The sequence below is a fragment of the Oncorhynchus gorbuscha genome, unplaced genomic scaffold (genome assembly GCF_021184085.1).
Source record: "Oncorhynchus gorbuscha isolate QuinsamMale2020 ecotype Even-year unplaced genomic scaffold, OgorEven_v1.0 Un_scaffold_1183, whole genome shotgun sequence".
NCBI lineage: Eukaryota > Metazoa > Chordata > Actinopteri > Salmoniformes > Salmonidae > Oncorhynchus > Oncorhynchus gorbuscha.
The window spans coordinates 141,332-160,695 of NW_025746040.1; the positions used below are offsets into that span (position 1 = coordinate 141,332).

The following is a 19,364-nucleotide window of genomic DNA, read 5'->3' on the forward strand; positions in this document are numbered from 1 at the left end:
ACAGGCCTTGTTATACAGGGCTTGATATACAGGGCTGCTTGTTGTACAGGGCTTGATATACAGGGCTGCTTGTTGTACAGGGCTTGATATACAGGGCTGCTTGTTATACAGGGCTGCTTGTTATACAGGGCTGCTTGTTATACAGGGCTGCTTGTTATACAGGGCTGCTTGTTATACAGGGCTTGTTATACAGGGCTGCTTGTTATACAGGGCTGCTTGTTATACAGGGCTGCTTGTTATACAGGGCTTGATATACAGGGTTACTTGTTATACAGGGCTTGATATACAGGGCTGCTTGTTATACAGGGCTTGATATACAGGGCTGCATGTTATACAGGGCTGCTTGTTATACAGGGCTGCTTGTTATACAGGGCTTGATATACAGGGCTTGATAGACAGGGCTGCTTGATATACAGGGCTGCTTGTTATACAGGGCTTGATATACAGGGCTGCTTGTTATACAGGGCTTGATATGCAGGGCTGCTTGTTATACAGAGCTTGATATACAGGGCTGCTTGTTATACAGGGCTTGATATACAGGGCTGCTTGTTATACAGGGCTGCTTGTTATACAGGGCTTGATATACAGGGCTGCTTGTTATACAGGGCTTGATATGCAGGGCTTGATATGCAGGGCTGCTTGTTATACAGGGCTTGTTATACAGGGCTGCTTGTTATACAGGGCTGCTTGATATACAGGGCTGCTTGTTATACAGGGCTTGTTATACAGGGCTGCTTGTTATACAGGGCTTGATATACAGGGCTGCTTGTTATACAGGGCTTGATATGCAGGGCTGCTTGTTATACAGGGCTGCTTGTTATACAGGGCTGCTTGTTATACAGGGCTGCTTGTTATACAGGGCTTGATATGCAGGGCTGCTTGTTATACAGGGCTTGACATGCAGGGCGTGTTATACAGGGCTTGATATACAGGGCTGCTTGTTATACAGGGCTTGATATACAGGGCTGCTTGTTATACAGGGCTTGTTATACAGGGCTTGTTATACAGGGCTTGATATACAGGGCTTGATATGCAGGGCTGCTTGTTATACAGGGCTTGATATGCAGGGCTGCTTGTTATACAGGGCTTGATATACAGGGCTGCTTGTTATACAGGGCTTGATATACAGGGCTGCTTGTTATACAGGGCTTGACATGCAGGGCTTGATATACAGGGCTTGATATACAGGGCTTGTTATACAGGGCTGCTTGATATACAGGGCTGCTTGTTATACAGGGCTTGATATACAGGGCTTGCTATACAGGGCTGCTTGTTATACAGGGCTTGATATACAGGGCTGCTTGATATACAGGGCTTGATATACAGGGCTGCTTGTTATACAGGGCTTGATATGCAGGGCTTCTTGTTATACAGGGCTTGATATACAGGGCTTGATATACAGGGCTTGATATACAGGGCTGCTTGTTATACAGGGCTTGATATACAGGGCTTGATATACAGGGCTTGATATATGCAGGGCTGCTTGATATACAGGGCTACTTGTTATACAGGGCTTGATATACAGGCCTTGATATACAGGGCTTGATATACAGGGCTTGTTATACAGGGCTTGATATACAGGGCTTGATATACAGGCCTTGATATACAGGGCTTGATATACAGGGCTTGATATATGCAGGGCTGCTTGATATACAGGGCTGCTTGTTATACAGGGCTTGATATACAGGCCTTGATATACAGGGCTTGATATACAGGGCTTGTTATACAGGGCTTGATATACAGGGCTTGATATACAGGCCTTGATATACAGGGCTTGATATACAGGCCTTGATATACAGGCCTTGATATACAGGCCTTGATATACAGGGCTTGATATACAGTGAGGGAATTTGATCCCCTGCTGATTTTGTACGTTTGTCCACTGACAGAGAAATGATCCGTCTATAATTTTAATGGTTTATATTTGACCCCCTCTGCAAAACATGACTCGGTACTTGGTGGCAAAACCCTTGTCGGCAATCACAGAGGTCAGACGTTTCTTGTAGTTGACCACCAGGTTTGCACACATCTCAGCAGGGATTTTGTCCCACTCCTCTTTGCAGATCTTCTCCAAGTCATTAAGGTTTCGAAGCTGACGTTTGGCAACTCGAACCTTCAGCTCCCTCCACAGATTTTCTATGGGATTAAGGTCTGGAGACTGGCTAGGACACTCCAGTCACCTTCTCACCAAGCTGTTTGGCGATGGTCTTGTAGCCCAATCCAGCCTTGTGTAGGTCTACAATATTGTCCCTGACATCCTTGGAGAGCTCTTTGCTCTTGGCCATGGTGGAGAGCTCTTTCTTGGTCTTGGTCTTGGCATGGTGGAGAGCTCTTTGGTCTTGGCCATGGTGGAGAGCTCTTTGGTCTTGGCCATGGTGGAGAGCTCTTTGGTCTTGGTCATTGGCTTTTGGTCTTGGCCATGGTGGAGAGCTCTTTGGTCTTGGCCATGGTGGAGAGCTCTTTGGTCTTGGCCATGGTGGAGAGCTTGTCCATGGTGGAGAGCTTTTGGTCATGGTGGAGAGCTCTTTGGTCTTGGCCATGGTGGAGAGCTCTTTGGTCTTGGCCATTGTGGAGAGTTTGGAATCTGATTGATTGCTTCTGTGGACAGGTGTCTTTTATACAGGTAACAAACTGAGATTAGGAGCACTCCCTTTAAGAGTGTGCTCCTAATCTCAGCTCGTTACCTGTATAAAAGACACCTGGGAGCCAGAAATCTTTCTGATTGAGAGGGGGTCAAATACCTATTTCCCTCATTAAAATGCAAATCAATTCATAACATTTGTTTGTGTGTTTTGTGTGTTTTTCTGGATGTTTTTGTTGTTATTCTGTCTCTCACTGATCAAATAAACCGTTACAATTAAAATTATACACGGATAATTTATTTATTTTTCAAATAAACCTACAATTAACAGGGCTGCTTGTTATACAGGGCTTGATATGCAGGGCATGATGTACAGGGCTTGATGAACAGGGCATGATGTACAGGGCTTGATGAACAGGGCATGATGTACAGGGCTTGATGAACAGGGCATGATGTACAGAGCTTGATGTACAGGGCATGATGAACAGGGCTTGATTTACAGGGCTTGATGTACAGGGCTTGATGTACAGGGCTTGATGAACAGGGCATGATGTACAGGGCTTGATGAACAGGGCATGATATACAGGGCATGATGTACAGTGTACAGGGCTTGATGTACAGGGCATGATGTACAGGGCATGATGTACAGGGCTTGATGAACAGGGCATGATATACAGGGCATGATGAACAGGGCATGATATACAGGGCTTGATGTACAGGGCATGATATACAGGGCTTGATGTACAGGGCATGATATACAGGGCTTGATGTACAGGGCTTTGGCACACCTCTGCGTCCCAAATGGCACCCCATTGTTAGTATGGCCCTCTTTCCAGACCCTATAGTCCTGACTGTTAGTATCTCCAGACCCTATAGACCTGACTGTTAGTATCTCCTCTTCCCAGACCCTATAGTCCTGACTGTTAGTATCTCCTCTTCCCAGACCCTATAGTCCTGACTGTTAGTATCTCCAGACCCTATAGTCCTGACTGTTAGTATGCCCCTCTTCCCAGACCCTATAGTCCTGACTGTTAGTATCTCCAGACCCTATAGTCCTGACTGTTAGTATCTCCAGACCCTATAGTCCTGACTGTTAGTATCTCCAGAACCTATAGTCCTGACTGTTAGTATCTCCAGACCCTATAGCCCTGACTGTTAGTATCTCCTCTTCCCAGACCCTATAGCCCTGACTGTTAGTATATCCTCTACCCAGACCCTATAGTCCTGACTGTTAGTATCTCCAGACCCTATAGTCCTGACTGTTAGTATCTCCAGACCCTATAGCCCTGACTGTTAGTATCTCCTCTTTCCAGACCCTATAGTCCTGACTGTTAGTATCTCCAGACCCTATAGTCCTGACTGTTAGTATCTCCTCTTCCCAGACCCTATAACCCTGACTGTTAGTATCTCCAGACCCTATAGTCCTGACTGTTAGTATCTCCTCTTCCCAGACCCTATAGTCCTGACTGTTAGTATCTCTAGACCCTATAGTCCTGACTGTTAGTATCTCCAGACCCTATAGTCCTGACTGTTAGTATCTCCAGACCCTATAGTCCTGACTGTTAGTATCTCCAGACCCTATAGTCCTGACTGTTAGTATCTCCAGACCCTATAGTCCTGACTGTTAGTATCTCCTCTTCCCAGACCCTATAGTCCTGACTGTTAGTATCTCCTCTTCCCAGACCCTATAGTCCTGACTGTTAGTATCTCCTCTTCCCAGACCCTATAGTCCTGACTGTTAGTATCTCCAGACCCTATAGTCCTGACTGTTAGTATCTCCTCTTCCCCTCTTCCCAGACCCTATAGTCCTGACTGTTAGTATCTTCAGACCCTATAGTCCTGACTGTTAGTATCTCCTCTTCCCAGACCCTATAGTCCTGACTGTTAGTATCTCCAGAACCTATAGTCCTGACTGTTAGTATCTCCTCTTCCCAGACCCTATAGTCCTGACTGTTAGTATCTCCAGACCCTATAGTCCTGACTGTTAGTATCTCCTCTTCCCAGACCCTATAGTCCTGACTGTTAGTATCTCCTCTTTCCAGACCCTATAGTCCTGACTGTTAGTATCTTCAGACCCTATAGTCCTGACTGTTAGTATCTCCTCTTCCCAGACCCTACAGAAAATTCAAGCTCGTCTTCAGACACACGTTGAAAACGTCCCTGAGGGGCGTTTTCAACAAATGTTGTTATTATTTCAACAAATGTTGTTATTAAAATGTGCTATTCTGTTCATCATCATCACCTGTTAGTCCTGTAGGCTTGTTGTGATGTAGTTGGCTCTAGTCTGTGAATCATCATCACCTTTTAGTCCTGTAGGCTTGTTGTGATGTAGTTGGCTCTAGTCTGTGAATCATCATCACCTTTTAGTCCTTTAGGCTTGTTGGGATGTAGTTGGCTCTAGTCTGTGAATCATCACTACCTTTTAGTCCTTTAGGCTTGTTGGGATGTAGTTGGCTCTAGTCTGTGAATCATCATCTCACTACCTTTTAGTCCTTTAGGCTTGTTGTGATGTAGTTGGCTCTAGTCTGTGAATCATCATCTCACTACCTTTTAGTCCTTTAGGCTTGTTGGGATGTAGTTGGCTCTAGTCTGTGAATCATCATCACCTTTTAGTCCTTTAGGCTTGTTGGGATGTAGTTGGCTCTAGTCTGTGAATCATCATACCTTTTAGTCCTTTAGGCTTGTTGGGATGTAGTTGGCTCTAGTCTGTGAATCATCATCACCTTTTAGTCCTGTAGGCTTGTTGTGATGTAGTTGGCTCTAGTCTGTGAATCATCATCACCTGTTAGTCTTGTAGGCTTGTTGTGATGTAGTTGGCTCTAGTCTGTGAATCATCATCACCTGTTAGTCCTGTAGGCTTGTTGTGATGTAGTTGGCTCTAGTCTGTGAATCATCATCACCTTTTAGTCCTTTAGGCTTGTTGTGATGTAGTTGGCTCTAGTCTGTGAATCATCATCACCTGTTAGTCCTTTAGGCTTGTTGGGATGTAGTTGGCTCTAGTCTGTGAATCATCATCATCATCACCTTTTAGTCCTTTAGGCTTGTTGTGATGTAGTTGGCTCTAGTCTGTGAATCATCATCACCTGTTAGTCCTTTAGGCTTGTTGGGATGTAGTTGGCTCTAGTCTGTGAATCATCATCACCTGTTAGTCCTTTAGGCTTGTTGGGATGTAGTTGGCTCTAGTCTGTGAATCATCATCACCTTTTAGTCCTTTAGGCTTGTTGTGATGTAGTTGGCTCTAGTCTGTGAATCATCATCACCTGTTAGTCCTTTAGGCTTGTTGGGATGTAGTTGGCTCTAGTCTGTGAATCATCATCATCATCACCTTTTAGTCCTTTAGGCTTGTTGTGATGTAGTTGGCTCTAGTCTGTGAATCATCATCACCTGTTAGTCCTTTAGGCTTGTTGGGATGTAGTTGGCTCTAGTCTGTGAATCATCATCACATCATCACCTGTTAGTCCTTTAGGCTTGTTGGGATGTAGTTGGCTCTAGTCTGTGAATCATCATCACCTTTTAGTCCTTTAGGCTTGTTGTGATGTAGTTGGCTCTAGTCTGTGAATCATCATCTCCTGTTAGTCCTTTAGGCTTGTTGGGATGTAGGTGGCTCTAGTCTGTGAATCATCATCACCTTTTAGTCCTGTAGGCTTGTTGTGATGTAGTTGGCTCTAGTCTGTGAATCATCATCACCTTTTAGTCCTTTAGGCTTGTTGTGATGTAGTTGGCTCTAGTCTGTGAATCATCATCTCACTACCTTTTAGTCCTTTAGGCTTGTTGGGATGTAGTTGGCTCTAGTCTGTGAATCATCATCACCTTTTAGTCTTTAGGCTTGTTGTGATGTAGTTGGCTCTAGTCTGTGAATCATCATCACCTTTTAGTCCTTTAGGCTTGTTGGGATGTAGTTGGCTCTAGTCTGTGAATCATCATCACCTGTTAGTCCTTTAGGCTTGTTGGGATGTAGTTGGCTCTAGTCTGTGAATCATCATCATCATCACCTTTTAGTCCTTTAGGCTTGTTGTGATGTAGTTGGCTCTAGTCTGTGAATCATCATCACCTGTTAGTCCTTTAGGCTTGTTGTGATGTAGTTGGCTCTAGTCTGTGAATCATCATCACCTGTTAGTCCTTTAGGCTTGTTGGGATGTAGTTGGCTCTAGTCTGTGAATCATCATCACCTTTTAGTCCTTTAGGCTTGTTGTGATGTAGTTGGCTCTAGTCTGTGAATCATCATCACCTGTTAGTCCTTTAGGCTTGTTGGGATGTAGTTGGCTCTAGTCTGTGAATCATCATCATCATCACCTTTTAGTCCTTTAGGCTTGTTGTGATGTAGTTGGCTCTAGTCTGTGAATCATCATCACCTGTTAGTCCTTTAGGCTTGTTGGGATGTAGTTGGCTCTAGTCTGTGAATCATCATCACCTGTTAGTCCTTTAGGCTTGTTGGGATGTAGTTGGCTCTAGTCTGTGAATCATCATCACCTTTTAGTCCTTTAGGCTTGTTGTGATGTAGTTGGCTCTAGTCTGTGAATCATCATCACCTGTTAGTCCTTTAGGCTTGTTGGGATGTAGTTGGCTCTAGTCTGTGAATCATCATCACCTTTTAGTCCTGTAGGCTTGTTGTGATGTAGTTGGCTCTAGTCTGTGAATCATCATCACCTTTTAGTCCTTTAGGCTTGTTGTGATGTAGTTGGCTCTAGTCTGTGAATCATCATCTCACCCTTTTAGTCCTTTAGGCTTGTTGGGATGTAGTTGGCTCTAGTCTGTGAATCATCATCACCTTTTAGTCCTTTAGGCTTGTTGGGATGTAGTTGGCTCTAGTCTGTGAATCATCACTACCTTTTAGTCCTTTAGGCTTGTTGGGATGTAGTTGGCTCTAGTCTGTGAATCATCATCACCTTTTAGTCCTGTAGGCTTGTTGTGATGTAGTTGGCTCTAGTCTGTGAATCATCATCACCTGTTAGTCCTGTAGGCTTGTTGGGATGTAGTTGGCTCTAGTCTGTGAATCATCATCACCTGTTAGTCCTGTAGGCTTGTTGTGATGTAGTTGGCTCTAGTCTGTGAATCATCATCACCTGTTAGTCCTGTAGGCTTGTTGTGATGTAGTTGGCTCTAGTCTGTGAATCATCATCACCTTTTAGTCCTTTAGGCTTGTTGTGATGTAGTTGGCTCTAGTCTGTGAATCATCATCACCTGTTAGTCCTTTAGGCTTGTTGGGATGTAGTTGGCTCTAGTCTGTGAATCATCATCATCATCACCTTTTAGTCCTTTAGGCTTGTTGTGATGTAGTTGGCTCTAGTCTGTGAATCATCATCACCTGTTAGTCCTTTAGGCTTGTTGGGATGTAGTTGGCTCTAGTCTGTGAATCATCATCACCTGTTAGTCCTTTAGGCTTGTTGGGATGTAGTTGGCTCTAGTCTGTGAATCATCATCACCTTTTAGTCCTTTAGGCTTGTTGTGATGTAGTTGGCTCTAGTCTGTGAATCATCATCTCCTGTTAGTCCTGTAGGCTTGTTGTGATGTAGTTGGCTCTAGTCTGTGAATCATCATCATCATCACCTTTTAGTCCTTTAGGCTTGTTGTGATGTAGTTGGCTCTAGTCTGTGAATCATCATCACCTGTTAGTCCTTTAGGCTTGTTGGGATGTAGTTGGCTCTAGTCTGTGAATCATCATCACCTGTTAGTCCTTTAGGCTTGTTGGGATGTAGTTGGCTCTAGTCTGTGAATCATCATCACCTTTTAGTCCTTTAGGCTTGTTGTGATGTAGTTGGCTCTAGTCTGTGAATCATCATCTCCTGTTAGTCCTTTAGGCTTGTTGGGATGTAGTTGGCTCTAGTCTGTGAATCATCATCTCACTACCTTTTAGTCCTTTAGGCTTGTTGGGATGTAGTTGGCTCTAGTCTGTGAATCATCATCACCTTTTAGTTCTTTAGGCTTGTTGGGATGTAGTTGGCTCTAGTCTGTGAATCATCACTACCTTTTAGTCCTTTAGGCTTGTTGGGATGTAGTTGGCTCTAGTCTGTGAATCATCATCACCTTTTAGTCCTGTAGGCTTGTTGTGATGTAGTTGGCTCTAGTCTGTGAATCATCATCACCTGTTAGTCCTGTAGGCTTGTTGGGATGTAGTTGGCTCTAGTCTGTGAATCATCATCACCTGTTAGTCCTGTAGGCTTGTTGTGATGTAGTTGGCTCTAGTCTGTGAATCATCATCACCTGTTAGTCCTTTAGGCTTGTTGGGATGTAGTTGGCTCTAGTCTGTGAATCATCATCACCTGTTAGTCCTGTAGGCTTGTTGTGATGTAGTTGGCTCTAGTCTGTGAATCATCATCACCTGTTAGTCCTGTAGGCTTGTTGTGATGTAGTTGGCTCTAGTCTGTGAATCATCATCACCTGTTAGTCCTTTAGGCTTGTTGGGATGTAGTTGGCTCTAGTCTGTGAATCATCATCACCTGTTAGTCCTTTAGGCTTGTTGTGATGTAGTTGGCTCTAGTCTGTGAATCATCATCACCTGTTAGTCCTGTAGGCTTGTTGGGATGTAGTTGGCTCTAGTCTGTGAATCATCATCACCTTTTAGTCCTGTAGGCTTGTTGTGATGTAGTTGGCTCTAGTCTGTGAATCATCATCACCTTTTAGTCCTGTAGGCTTGTTGTGATGTAGTTGGCTCTAGTCTGTGAATCATCATCACCTGTTAGTCCTGTAGGCTTGTTGGGATGTAGTTGGCTCTAGTCTGTGAATCATCATCACCTTTTAGTCCTGTAGGCTTGTTGTGATGTAGTTGGCTCTAGTCTGTGAATCATCATCACCTGTTAGTCCTGTAGGCTTGTTGTGATGTAGTTGGCTCTAGTCTGTGAATCATCATCACCTGTTAGTCCTTTAGGCTTGTTGGGATGTAGTTGGCTCTAGTCTGTGAATCATCATCACCTGTTAGTCCTGTAGGCTTGTTGTGATGTAGTTGGCTCTAGTCTGTGAATCATCATCACCTGTTAGTCCTTTAGGCTTGTTGTGATGTAGTTGGCTCTAGTCTGTGAATCATCATCACCTGTTAGTCCTTTAGGCTTGTTGGGATGTATTTGGCTCTAGTCTGTGAATCATCATCACCTTTTAGTCCTGTAGGCTTGTTGTGATGTAGTTGGCTCTAGTCTGTGAATCATCATCACCTGTTAGTCCTGTAGGCTTGTTGGGATGTAGTTGGCTCTAGTCTGTGAATCATCATCACCTGTTAGTCCTTAGGCTTGTTGGGATGTAGTTGGCTCTAGTCTGTGAATCATCATCACCTGTTAGTCCTTTAGGCTTGTTGTGATGTAGTTGGCTCTAGTCTGTGAATCATCATCACCTGTTAGTCCTGTAGGCTTGTTGTGATGTAGTTGGCTCTAGTCTGTGAATCATCATCACCTGTTAGTCCTGTAGGCTTGTTGTGATGTAGTTGGCTCTAGTCTGTGAATCATCATCATCACCTGTTAGTCCTGTAGGCTTGTTGTGATGTAGTTGGCTCTAGTCTGTGAATCATCATCACCTGTTAGTCCTGTAGGCTTGTTGTGATGTAGTTGGCTCTAGTCTGTGAATCATCATCACCTGTTAGTCCTTTAGGCTTGTTGTGATGTAGTTGGCTCTAGTCTGTGAATCATCATCACCTGTTAGTCCTGTAGGCTTGTTGTGATGTAGTTGGCTCTAGTCTGTGAATCATCATCACCTTTTAGTCCTTTAGGCTTGTTGTGATGTAGTTGGCTCTAGTCTGTGAATCATCATCTCCTGTTAGTCCTTTAGGCTTGTTGGGATGTAGTTGGCTCTAGTCTGTGAATCATCATCTCACTACCTTTTAGTCCTTTAGGCTTGTTGGGATGTAGTTGGCTCTAGTCTGTGAATCATCATCACCTTTTAGTTCTTTAGGCTTGTTGGGATGTAGTTGGCTCTAGTCTGTGAATCATCACTACCTTTTAGTCCTTTAGGCTTGTTGGGATGTAGTTGGCTCTAGTCTTTGAATCATCATCACCTTTTAGTCCTTAGGCTTGTTGTGATGTAGTTGGCTCTAGTCTGTGAATCATCATCACCTGTTAGTCCTGTAGGCTTGTTGGGATGTAGTTGGCTCTAGTCTGTGAATCATCATCACCTGTTAGTCCTGTAGGCTTGTTGTGATGTAGTTGGCTCTAGTCTGTGAATCATCATCACCTGTTAGTCCTTTAGGCTTGTTGGGATGTAGTTGGCTCTAGTCTGTGAATCATCATCGCCTGTTAGTCCTGTAGGCTTGTTGTGATGTAGTTGGCTCTAGTCTGTGAATCATCATCACCTGTTAGTCCTTTAGGCTTGTTGGGATGTAGTTGGCTCTAGTCTGTGAATCATCATCACCTGTTAGTCCTTTAGGCTTGTTGTGATGTAGTTGGCTCTAGTCTGTGAATCATCATCACCTGTTAGTCCTGTAGGCTTGTTGGGATGTAGTTGGCTCTAGTCTGTGAATCATCATCACCTTTTAGTCCTGTAGGCTTGTTGTGATGTAGTTGGCTCTAGTCTGTGAATCATCATCACCTTTTAGTCCTGTAGGCTTGTTGTGATGTAGTTGGCTCTAGTCTGTGAATCATCATCACCTGTTAGTCCTGTAGGCTTGTTGGGATGTAGTTGGCTCTAGTCTGTGAATCATCATCACCTTTTAGTCCTGTAGGCTTGTTGTGATGTAGTTGGCTCTAGTCTGTGAATCATCATCACCTGTTAGTCCTTTAGGCTTGTTGTGATGTAGTTGGCTCTAGTCTGTGAATCATCATCACCTGTTAGTCCTTTAGGCTTGTTGGGATGTAGTTGGCTCTAGTCTGTGAATCATCATCACCTGTTAGTCCTGTAGGCTTGTTGTGATGTAGTTGGCTCTAGTCTGTGAATCATCATCACCTGTTAGTCCTTTAGGCTTGTTGTGATGTAGTTGGCTCTAGTCTGTGAATCATCATCACCTGTTAGTCCTTTAGGCTTGTTGGGATGTATTTGGCTCTAGTCTGTGAATCATCATCACCTTTTAGTCCTGTAGGCTTGTTGTGATGTAGTTGGCTCTAGTCTGTGAATCATCATCACCTTTTAGTCCTGTAGGCTTGTTGGGATGTAGTTGGCTCTAGTCTGTGAATCATCATCACCTGTTAGTCCTGTAGGCTTGTTGGGATGTAGTTGGCTCTAGTCTGTGAATCATCATCACCTGTTAGTCCTGTAGGCTTGTTGTGATGTAGTTGGCTCTAGTCTGTGAATCATCATCACCTGTTAGTCCTGTAGGCTTGTTGTGATGTAGTTGGCTCTAGTCTGTGAATCATCATCACCTGTTAGTCCTGTAGGCTTGTTGTGATGTAGTTGGCTCTAGTCTGTGAATCATCATCACCTGTTAGTCCTGTAGGCTTGTTGTGATGTAGTTGGCTCTAGTCTGTGAATCATCATCACCTGTTAGTCCTGTAGGCTTGTTGTGATGTAGTTGGCTCTAGTCTGTGAATCATCATCACCTGTTAGTCCTTTAGGCTTGTTGTGATGTAGTTGGCTCTAGTCTGTGAATCATCATCACCTGTTAGTCCTGTAGGCTTGTTGTGATGTAGTTGGCTCTAGTCTGTGAATCATCATCACCTTTTAGTCCTTTAGGCTTGTTGTGATGTAGTTGGCTCTAGTCTGTGAATCATCATCACCTGTTAGTCCTTTAGGCTTGTTGGGATGTAGTTGGCTCTAGTCTGTGAATCATCATCACCCTTTTAGTCCTTTAGGCTTGTTGGGATGTAGTTGGCTCTAGTCTGTGAATCATCATCACCTTTTAGTTCTTTAGGCTTGTTGGGATGTAGTTGGCTCTAGTCTGTGAATCATCACTACCTTTTAGTCCTTTAGGCTTGTTGGGATGTAGTTGGCTCTAGTCTTTGAATCATCATCACCTTTTAGTCCTGTAGGCTTGTTGCGATGTAGTTGGCTCTAGTCTGTGAATCATCATCACCTGTTAGTCCTGTAGGCTTGTTGGGATGTAGTTGGCTCTAGTCTGTGAATCATCATCACCTGTTAGTCCTGTAGGCTTGTTGTGATGTAGTTGGCTCTAGTCTGTGAATCATCATCACCTGTTAGTCCTTTAGGCTTGTTGGGATGTAGTTGGCTCTAGTCTGTGAATCATCATCACCTTTTAGTCCTGTAGGCTTGTTGTGATGTAGTTGGCTCTAGTCTGTGAATCATCATCACCTGTTAGTCCTGTAGGCTTGTTGTGATGTAGTTGGCTCTAGTCTGTGAATCATCATCACCTGTTAGTCCTTTAGGCTTGTTGGGATGTAGTTGGCTCTAGTCTGTGAATCATCATCACCTGTTAGTCCTTTAGGCTTGTTGTGATGTAGTTGGCTCTAGTCTGTGAATCATCATCACCTGTTAGTCCTGTAGGCTTGTTGGGATGTAGTTGGCTCTAGTCTGTGAATCATCATCACCTTTTAGTCCTGTAGGCTTGTTGTGATGTAGTTGGCTCTAGTCTGTGAATCATCATCACCTTTTAGTCCTGTAGGCTTGTTGTGATGTAGTTGGCTCTAGTCTGTGAATCATCATCACCTGTTAGTCCTGTAGGCTTGTTGGGATGTAGTTGGCTCTAGTCTGTGAATCATCATCACCTTTTAGTCCTGTAGGCTTGTTGTGATGTAGTTGGCTCTAGTCTGTGAATCATCATCACCTGTTAGTCCTGAAGGTTGTTGTGATGTAGTTGGCTCTAGTCTGTGAATCATCATCACCTGTTAGTCCTTTAGGCTTGTTGGGATGTAGTTGGCTCTAGTCTGTGAATCATCATCACCTGTTAGTCCTGTAGGCTTGTTGTGATGTAGTTGGCTCTAGTCTGTGAATCATCATCACCTGTTAGTCCTTTAGGCTTGTTGTGATGTAGTTGGCTCTAGTCTGTGAATCATCATCACCGGTTAGTCCTGTAGGCTTGTTGGGATGTAGTTGGCTCTAGTCTGTGAATCATCATCACCTGTTAGTCCTGTAGGCTTGTTGGGATGTAGTTGGCTCTAGTCTGTGAATCATCATCACCTGTTAGTCCTGTAGGCTTGTTGTGATGTAGTTGGCTCTAGTCTGTGAATCATCATCACCTGTTAGTCCTGTAGGCTTGTTGTGATGTAGTTGGCTCTAGTCTGTGAATCATCATCACCTGTTAGTCCTGTAGGCTTGTTGTGATGTAGTTGGCTCTAGTCTGTGAATCATCATCACCTGTTAGTCCTGTAGGCTTGTTGTGATGTAGTTGGCTCTAGTCTGTGAATCATCATCACCTGTTAGTCCTGTAGGCTTGTTGTGATGTAGTTGGCTCTAGTCTGTGAATCATCATCACCTGTTAGTCCTTTAGGCTTGTTGTGATGTAGTTGGCTCTAGTCTGTGAATCATCATCACCTGTTAGTCCTGTAGGCTTGTTGTGATGTAGTTGGCTCTAGTCTGTGAATCATCATCACCTGTTAGTCCTTTAGGCTTGTTGTGATGTAGTTGGCTCTAGTCTGTGAATCATCATCATCACCTGTTAGTCCTGTAGGCTTGTTGTGATGTAGTTGGCTCTAGTCTGTGCTTTGACGGTAGGTGACTGATAGGCTAGTAACCTCGAGAGCGGTAGGGGTGTGTGTGTGTGTGTGTGTTTGGCAGATAAGAGATAATCTCAGCAGAGAGATGAGGCTGTGAGACGAGCCACCTGCAGAGCGGATCTCTCTGAGACAGGGGAGGACTGGCCAAAGGGCGGTAAGAGTTGATGGCCTTAATCTTTAGCCTGGTGAGTCTGTCTGAATTGGAGTTTTTTTGCACAAAATGATCCCTATTTGGCTGATAATGGAGGCCCTCAAGGGACATTGCATTGGCCATTCATCAATTTCCTGATAAGTACAACATAACATAGTTTTCCACCCAGTCATCACTACACTCAGATTGACTCAGTTACCATCGCAAAGCCACGCTATATTTACCGTGCATTCCTGTTTGGTTGGGTAAGGGATACCTAGACTAGAATTCCCCTGGAACCTGGGACCTGGAAGAGGAGGGAGAGGAGGAGGAGGAGGTGGAGGAGGAGGTGGAGGTAGAAGAGGAGGAGGTAGAAGAGGAGGGAGAGGACTATATTTACTGTGCATTCCTGTTTGGTTGGGTAAGGGATACCTAGACTAGAATTCCCCTGGAACCTGGGACCTGGAAGAGGAGGGAGAGGAGGAGGAGGAGGTGGAGGAGGAGGTGGAGGTAGAAGAGGAGGGGGTAGAAGAGGAGGGAGAGGACTATATTTACTGTGCATTCCTGTTTGGTTGGGTAAGGGATACCTAGACTAGAATTCCCCTGGAACCTGGGACCTGGAAGAGGAGGGAGAGGAGGAGGAGGTGGAGGAGGAGGTGGAGGTAGAAGAGGAGGAGGTAGAAGAGGAGGGAGAGGAGGAGGAGGAGGTGGAGGAGGAGGTGGAGGTAGAAGAGGAGGAGGTAGAAGAGGAGGGAGAGGACTATATTTACTGTGCATTCCTGTTTGTTTTGGTAAGGGATACCTAGACTAGAATTCCCCTGGGACCTGGGACCTGGAAGATGAGGGAGAGGAGGAGGAGAAGGTGGAGGAGGAGGTAGAAGAGGAGGGAGAGGACTATATTTACTGTGCATTCCTGTTTGTTTGGGTAAGGGATACCTAGACTAGAATTCCCCTGGGACCTGGAAGAGGAGGGAGAGGACTATATTTACTGTGCATTCCTGTTTGGTTGGGTAAGGGATACCTAGACTAGAATTCCCCTGGAACCTGGGACCTGGAAGAGGAGGGAGAGGAGGAGGTGGAGGAGGAGGTAGAAGAGGAGGAGGTAGAAGAGGAGGGAGAGGACTATATTTACTGTGCATTCCTGTTTGGTTGGGTAAGGGATACCTAGACTAGAATTCCCCTGGAACCTGGGAGGGAGGGAGGGAGGGAGGGAGGGAGGGAGGGAGGGATGGAGAGGGAGGGAGGGAGGGAGGGATGGAGAGGGAGGGAGGGATGGAGAGGGAGGAAGGGAGGGATGCAGGGATGGAGAGGAAGGGAGGGAGGGAGGGAGGGATGGAGAGGGAGGAAGGGAGGGATAGAGAGGGGGGGTGGAGGAGGAGAGGAACGGGTTCTACATAGAACCTAAAAGGGTTCTTCAAAGGGTTCTCCTATGGGGACAGCCAAATAACCGTTCTGGAACTCTTCTTTCTAAGGGTGACTGTTCCACTGGATGTCATAAGGTGAATGCACCAATTTGTAAGTCGCTCTGGATAAGAGCGTCTGCTAAATGACTTAAATGTTAAATGTAAATGTAAGGGTGTATAACTGATTGGAACCCTTCTTTCTAAGGGTGTATAACTGATTGGAACCCTTCTTTCTAAGGGTGTATAACTGATTGGAACCCTTTCTAAGGGTGTATAACTGATTGGATCCCTTCTTTCTAAGGGTGTATAACTGATTGGAACCCTTCTTTCTAAGGGTGTATAACTGATTGGAACCCTTCTTTCTAAGGGTGTATAACTGATTGTAACCCTTCTTTCTAAGGGTGTATAACTGATTGGAACCCTTCTTTCTAAGGGTGTAGAACTGATTGTAACCCTTCTTTCTAAGGGTGTATAACTGATTGGATCCCTTCTTTCTAAGGGTGTATAACTGATTGGAACCCTTCTTTCTAAGGGTGTATAACTGATTGGAACCCTTCTTTCTAAGGGTGTATAACTGATTGGATCCCTTCTTTCTAAGGGTGTAGAACTGATTGTAACCCTTCTTTCTAAGGGTGTATAACTGATTGGAACCCTTCTTTCTAAGGGTGTATAACTGATTGGAACCCTTCTTTCTAAGGGTGTATAACTGATTGGAACCCTTCTTTCTAAGGGTGTATAACTGATTGGAACCCTTCTTTCTAAGGGTGTATAACTGATTGGAACCCTTCTTTCTAAGGGTGTAGAACTGATTGGAACCCTTCTTTCTAAGGGTGTAGAACTGATTGTAACCCTTCTTTCTAAGGGTGTAGAACTGATTGTAACCCTTCTTTCTAAGGGTGTAGAACTGATTGTAACCCTTCTTTCTAAGGGTGTAGAACTGATTGTAAGTGGCTCTGGATAAGAGTATCTGCTACAAAAGTGTCATGTTCATGTACTTGTTTTTTCTGTTATCCCTGTAGGGGGGATAAATAAATAACAACTATCATATATGAGATTTATTTCTAGATTTATTTCTAGATTTATTTCTGGATTTATTTCTAGATGTATTTCTCGATTTTGTTCTAGATTTGTTCTATATTTTATTTTGATTTTTTTTAGAGTTATTTCTAAATATTTTCCTAGATTTATTTCTAGATTTATTTCTAGATTTATTTATAGATTTATTTATAGATTTATTTATAGTTTTATATCTTAATATATGTATAGATTTATTTCTAGATTTCTTTCTTGATATTTTTCTAGATTTATTTATAGATTTAGTTTCTATATGTTGTGTCTAATGACGAGTATTGTGTTTGCCTTGCAGAAAGCCCTGGCCTCTGGAGAGAAGAGACCGAGAGGCAGACCCAGGAAATGGGTGAGTCACCTTTGACCTCATTCCACCAAACACTGAGTGTGTGTGTGTGTGTGTGTGTGTGTGTGTGTGTGTGTGTGTGTGTGTGTGTGTGTGTGTGTGTGTGTGTGTGTGTGTGTGTGTGTGTGTGTGTGTGTGTGTGTGTGTGTGTGTGTGTGTGTGTGTGTGTGTGTGTGTTGTTCGTATATGGAAATCTCAACACGACACAAACAAACTCTTCCACAAGGCGTTTTAAACCTGATACACACAGCTGTTAAGGTGTTTCTGAGTCATTTGAGCTCAGAGATAAAGGTACTGGATATATATAGATTAAAGGGTATGTTAGAGGTACTGGATATATATAGATTAAAGGGTATGTTAGAGGTATCAGTGTGGATATATATAGATTAAAGGGTATGTTAGAGGTATCAGGGTGGATATATATAGATTAAAGGGTATGTTAGAGGTACTGGATATATATAGATTAAAGGGTATGTTAGAGGTATCAGGGTAGATATATATAGATTAAAGGGTATGTTAGAGGTACTGGATATATATAGATTAAAGGGTATGTTAGAGGTACTGGATATATATAGATTAAAGGGTGTGTTAGAGGTATCAGGGTGGATATATTTAGATTAAAGGGTATGTTAGAGGTATCAGGGTGGATATATTTAGATTAAAGGGTATGTTAGAGGTATCAGGGTGGATATATATATATTAAAGGGTATGTTAGAGGTATCAGGGTGGATATATTTAGATTAAAGGGTATGTTAGAGGTATCAGGGTGGATATATATAGATTAAAGGGTATGTTAGAGGTACTGGATATATATAGATTAAAGGGTATGATTAAAGGTATCAGGGTGGATATATATAGATTAAAGGGTATGTTAGAGGTATCAGGGTGGATATATATAGATTAAAGGGTATGTTAGAGGTACTGGATATATATAGATTAAAGGGTATGTTAGAGGTATCAGGGTGGATATATATATAGATTAAAGGGTATGTTAGAGGTATCAGGGTGGATATATATAGATTAAAGGGTATGTTAGAGGTACTGGATATATATAGATTAAAGGGTATGTTAGAGGTATCAGGGTGGATATATATAGATTAAAGGGTATGTTAGAGGTATCAGGGTGGATATATATAGATTAAAGGGTATGTTAGAGGTACTGGATATATATAGATTAAAGGGTATGTTAGAGGTATCAGGGTGGATATATATAGATTAAAGGGTATGTTAGAGGTATCAGGGTGGATATATTTAGATTAAAGGGTATGTTAGAGGTATCAGGGTGGATATATATAGATTAAAGGGTATGTTAGAGGTATCTGTTATGCTGGTGAATGAGGACCCAAAAGCGACTTAACAGAAACAGAGTCTTTATTCCAGTCTTTAACAAAAAGGATAATCCTGGATATATCTCAGGTAAAGTCAAAACAGGAAAACTGAAATCCTCTAGTCAGTAGAGGGAACTACTGGAGATGCGACCACAGACTGCAGGTCGCCGGGAAGGCGCAGGCCGTGGCTGACAGAGACACCTGCTCACACGCAGCATCTGATGAAGGCAAAAACACGACAGGACGGAACAAGAACACAGCACAGCAAACAAGGATCCGACAAGGACAGAAGCAGAAACAGAGAGAGAAATAGGGACTCTAATCAGAGGGCAAAATAGGGGACAGGTGTGAAAGAGTAAACGAGGTAGTTAGGAGAATGAGGAACAGCTGGGAGCAGGAACGGAACGATAGAGAGAGAGAGGGATAGAGAGAGGGAAAGAAACCTAATAAGACCAGCAGGGGGAAACGAATAGAAGAGAAAGCACAGGGACAAGACATGACAATCAATGACAAAACATGACAGTATCAGGGTGGATATATTTAGATTAAAGGGTATGTTAGAGGTATCAGGGTGGATATATTTAGATTAAAGGGTATGTTAGAGGTATCAGGGTGGATATATTTAGATTAAAGGGTATGTTAGAGGTATCAGGGTGGATATATATAGATTAAAGGGTATGTTAGAGGTATCATTTAGCAGACGCTCTTATCCAGAGCGACTTACAGTATGATATATTTTCAGATTTTTTTCAAACTGGTCACCCCGTATCTTAGAGCGCCATGCTCTAGAGCCACACAGGATATATAGATTAAAGGGTATGTTAGAGGTGTCAGGGTGGATATATATAGATTAAAGGGTATGTTAGAGGTATCAGGGTGGATATATATAGATTAAAGGGTTTTTTAGAGGTATCAGGGTGGACATATATAGATTAAAGGGTATGTTAGAGGTATCAGGGTGGATATATATAGATTAAAGGGTATGT

General features: G+C 43.4%; 1 protein-coding gene across 1 annotated transcript in view; it reads left to right on the forward strand.

Moving 5' to 3' along the window:
* Positions 1-17,104, forward strand: part of hmga2 (high mobility group AT-hook 2) — a 60,834-nt gene extending 43,730 nt beyond the window's left edge. The window contains exon 3 of the mRNA XM_046336847.1: positions 17,003-17,104. Coding sequence (XP_046192803.1) covers positions 17,003-17,068 — 66 coding nt within the window. The 3' untranslated portion in view covers positions 17,069-17,104. The remainder of the gene's footprint in view (positions 1-17,002) is intronic.
* The last annotated feature ends 2,260 nt before the right edge of the window (positions 17,105-19,364 follow it).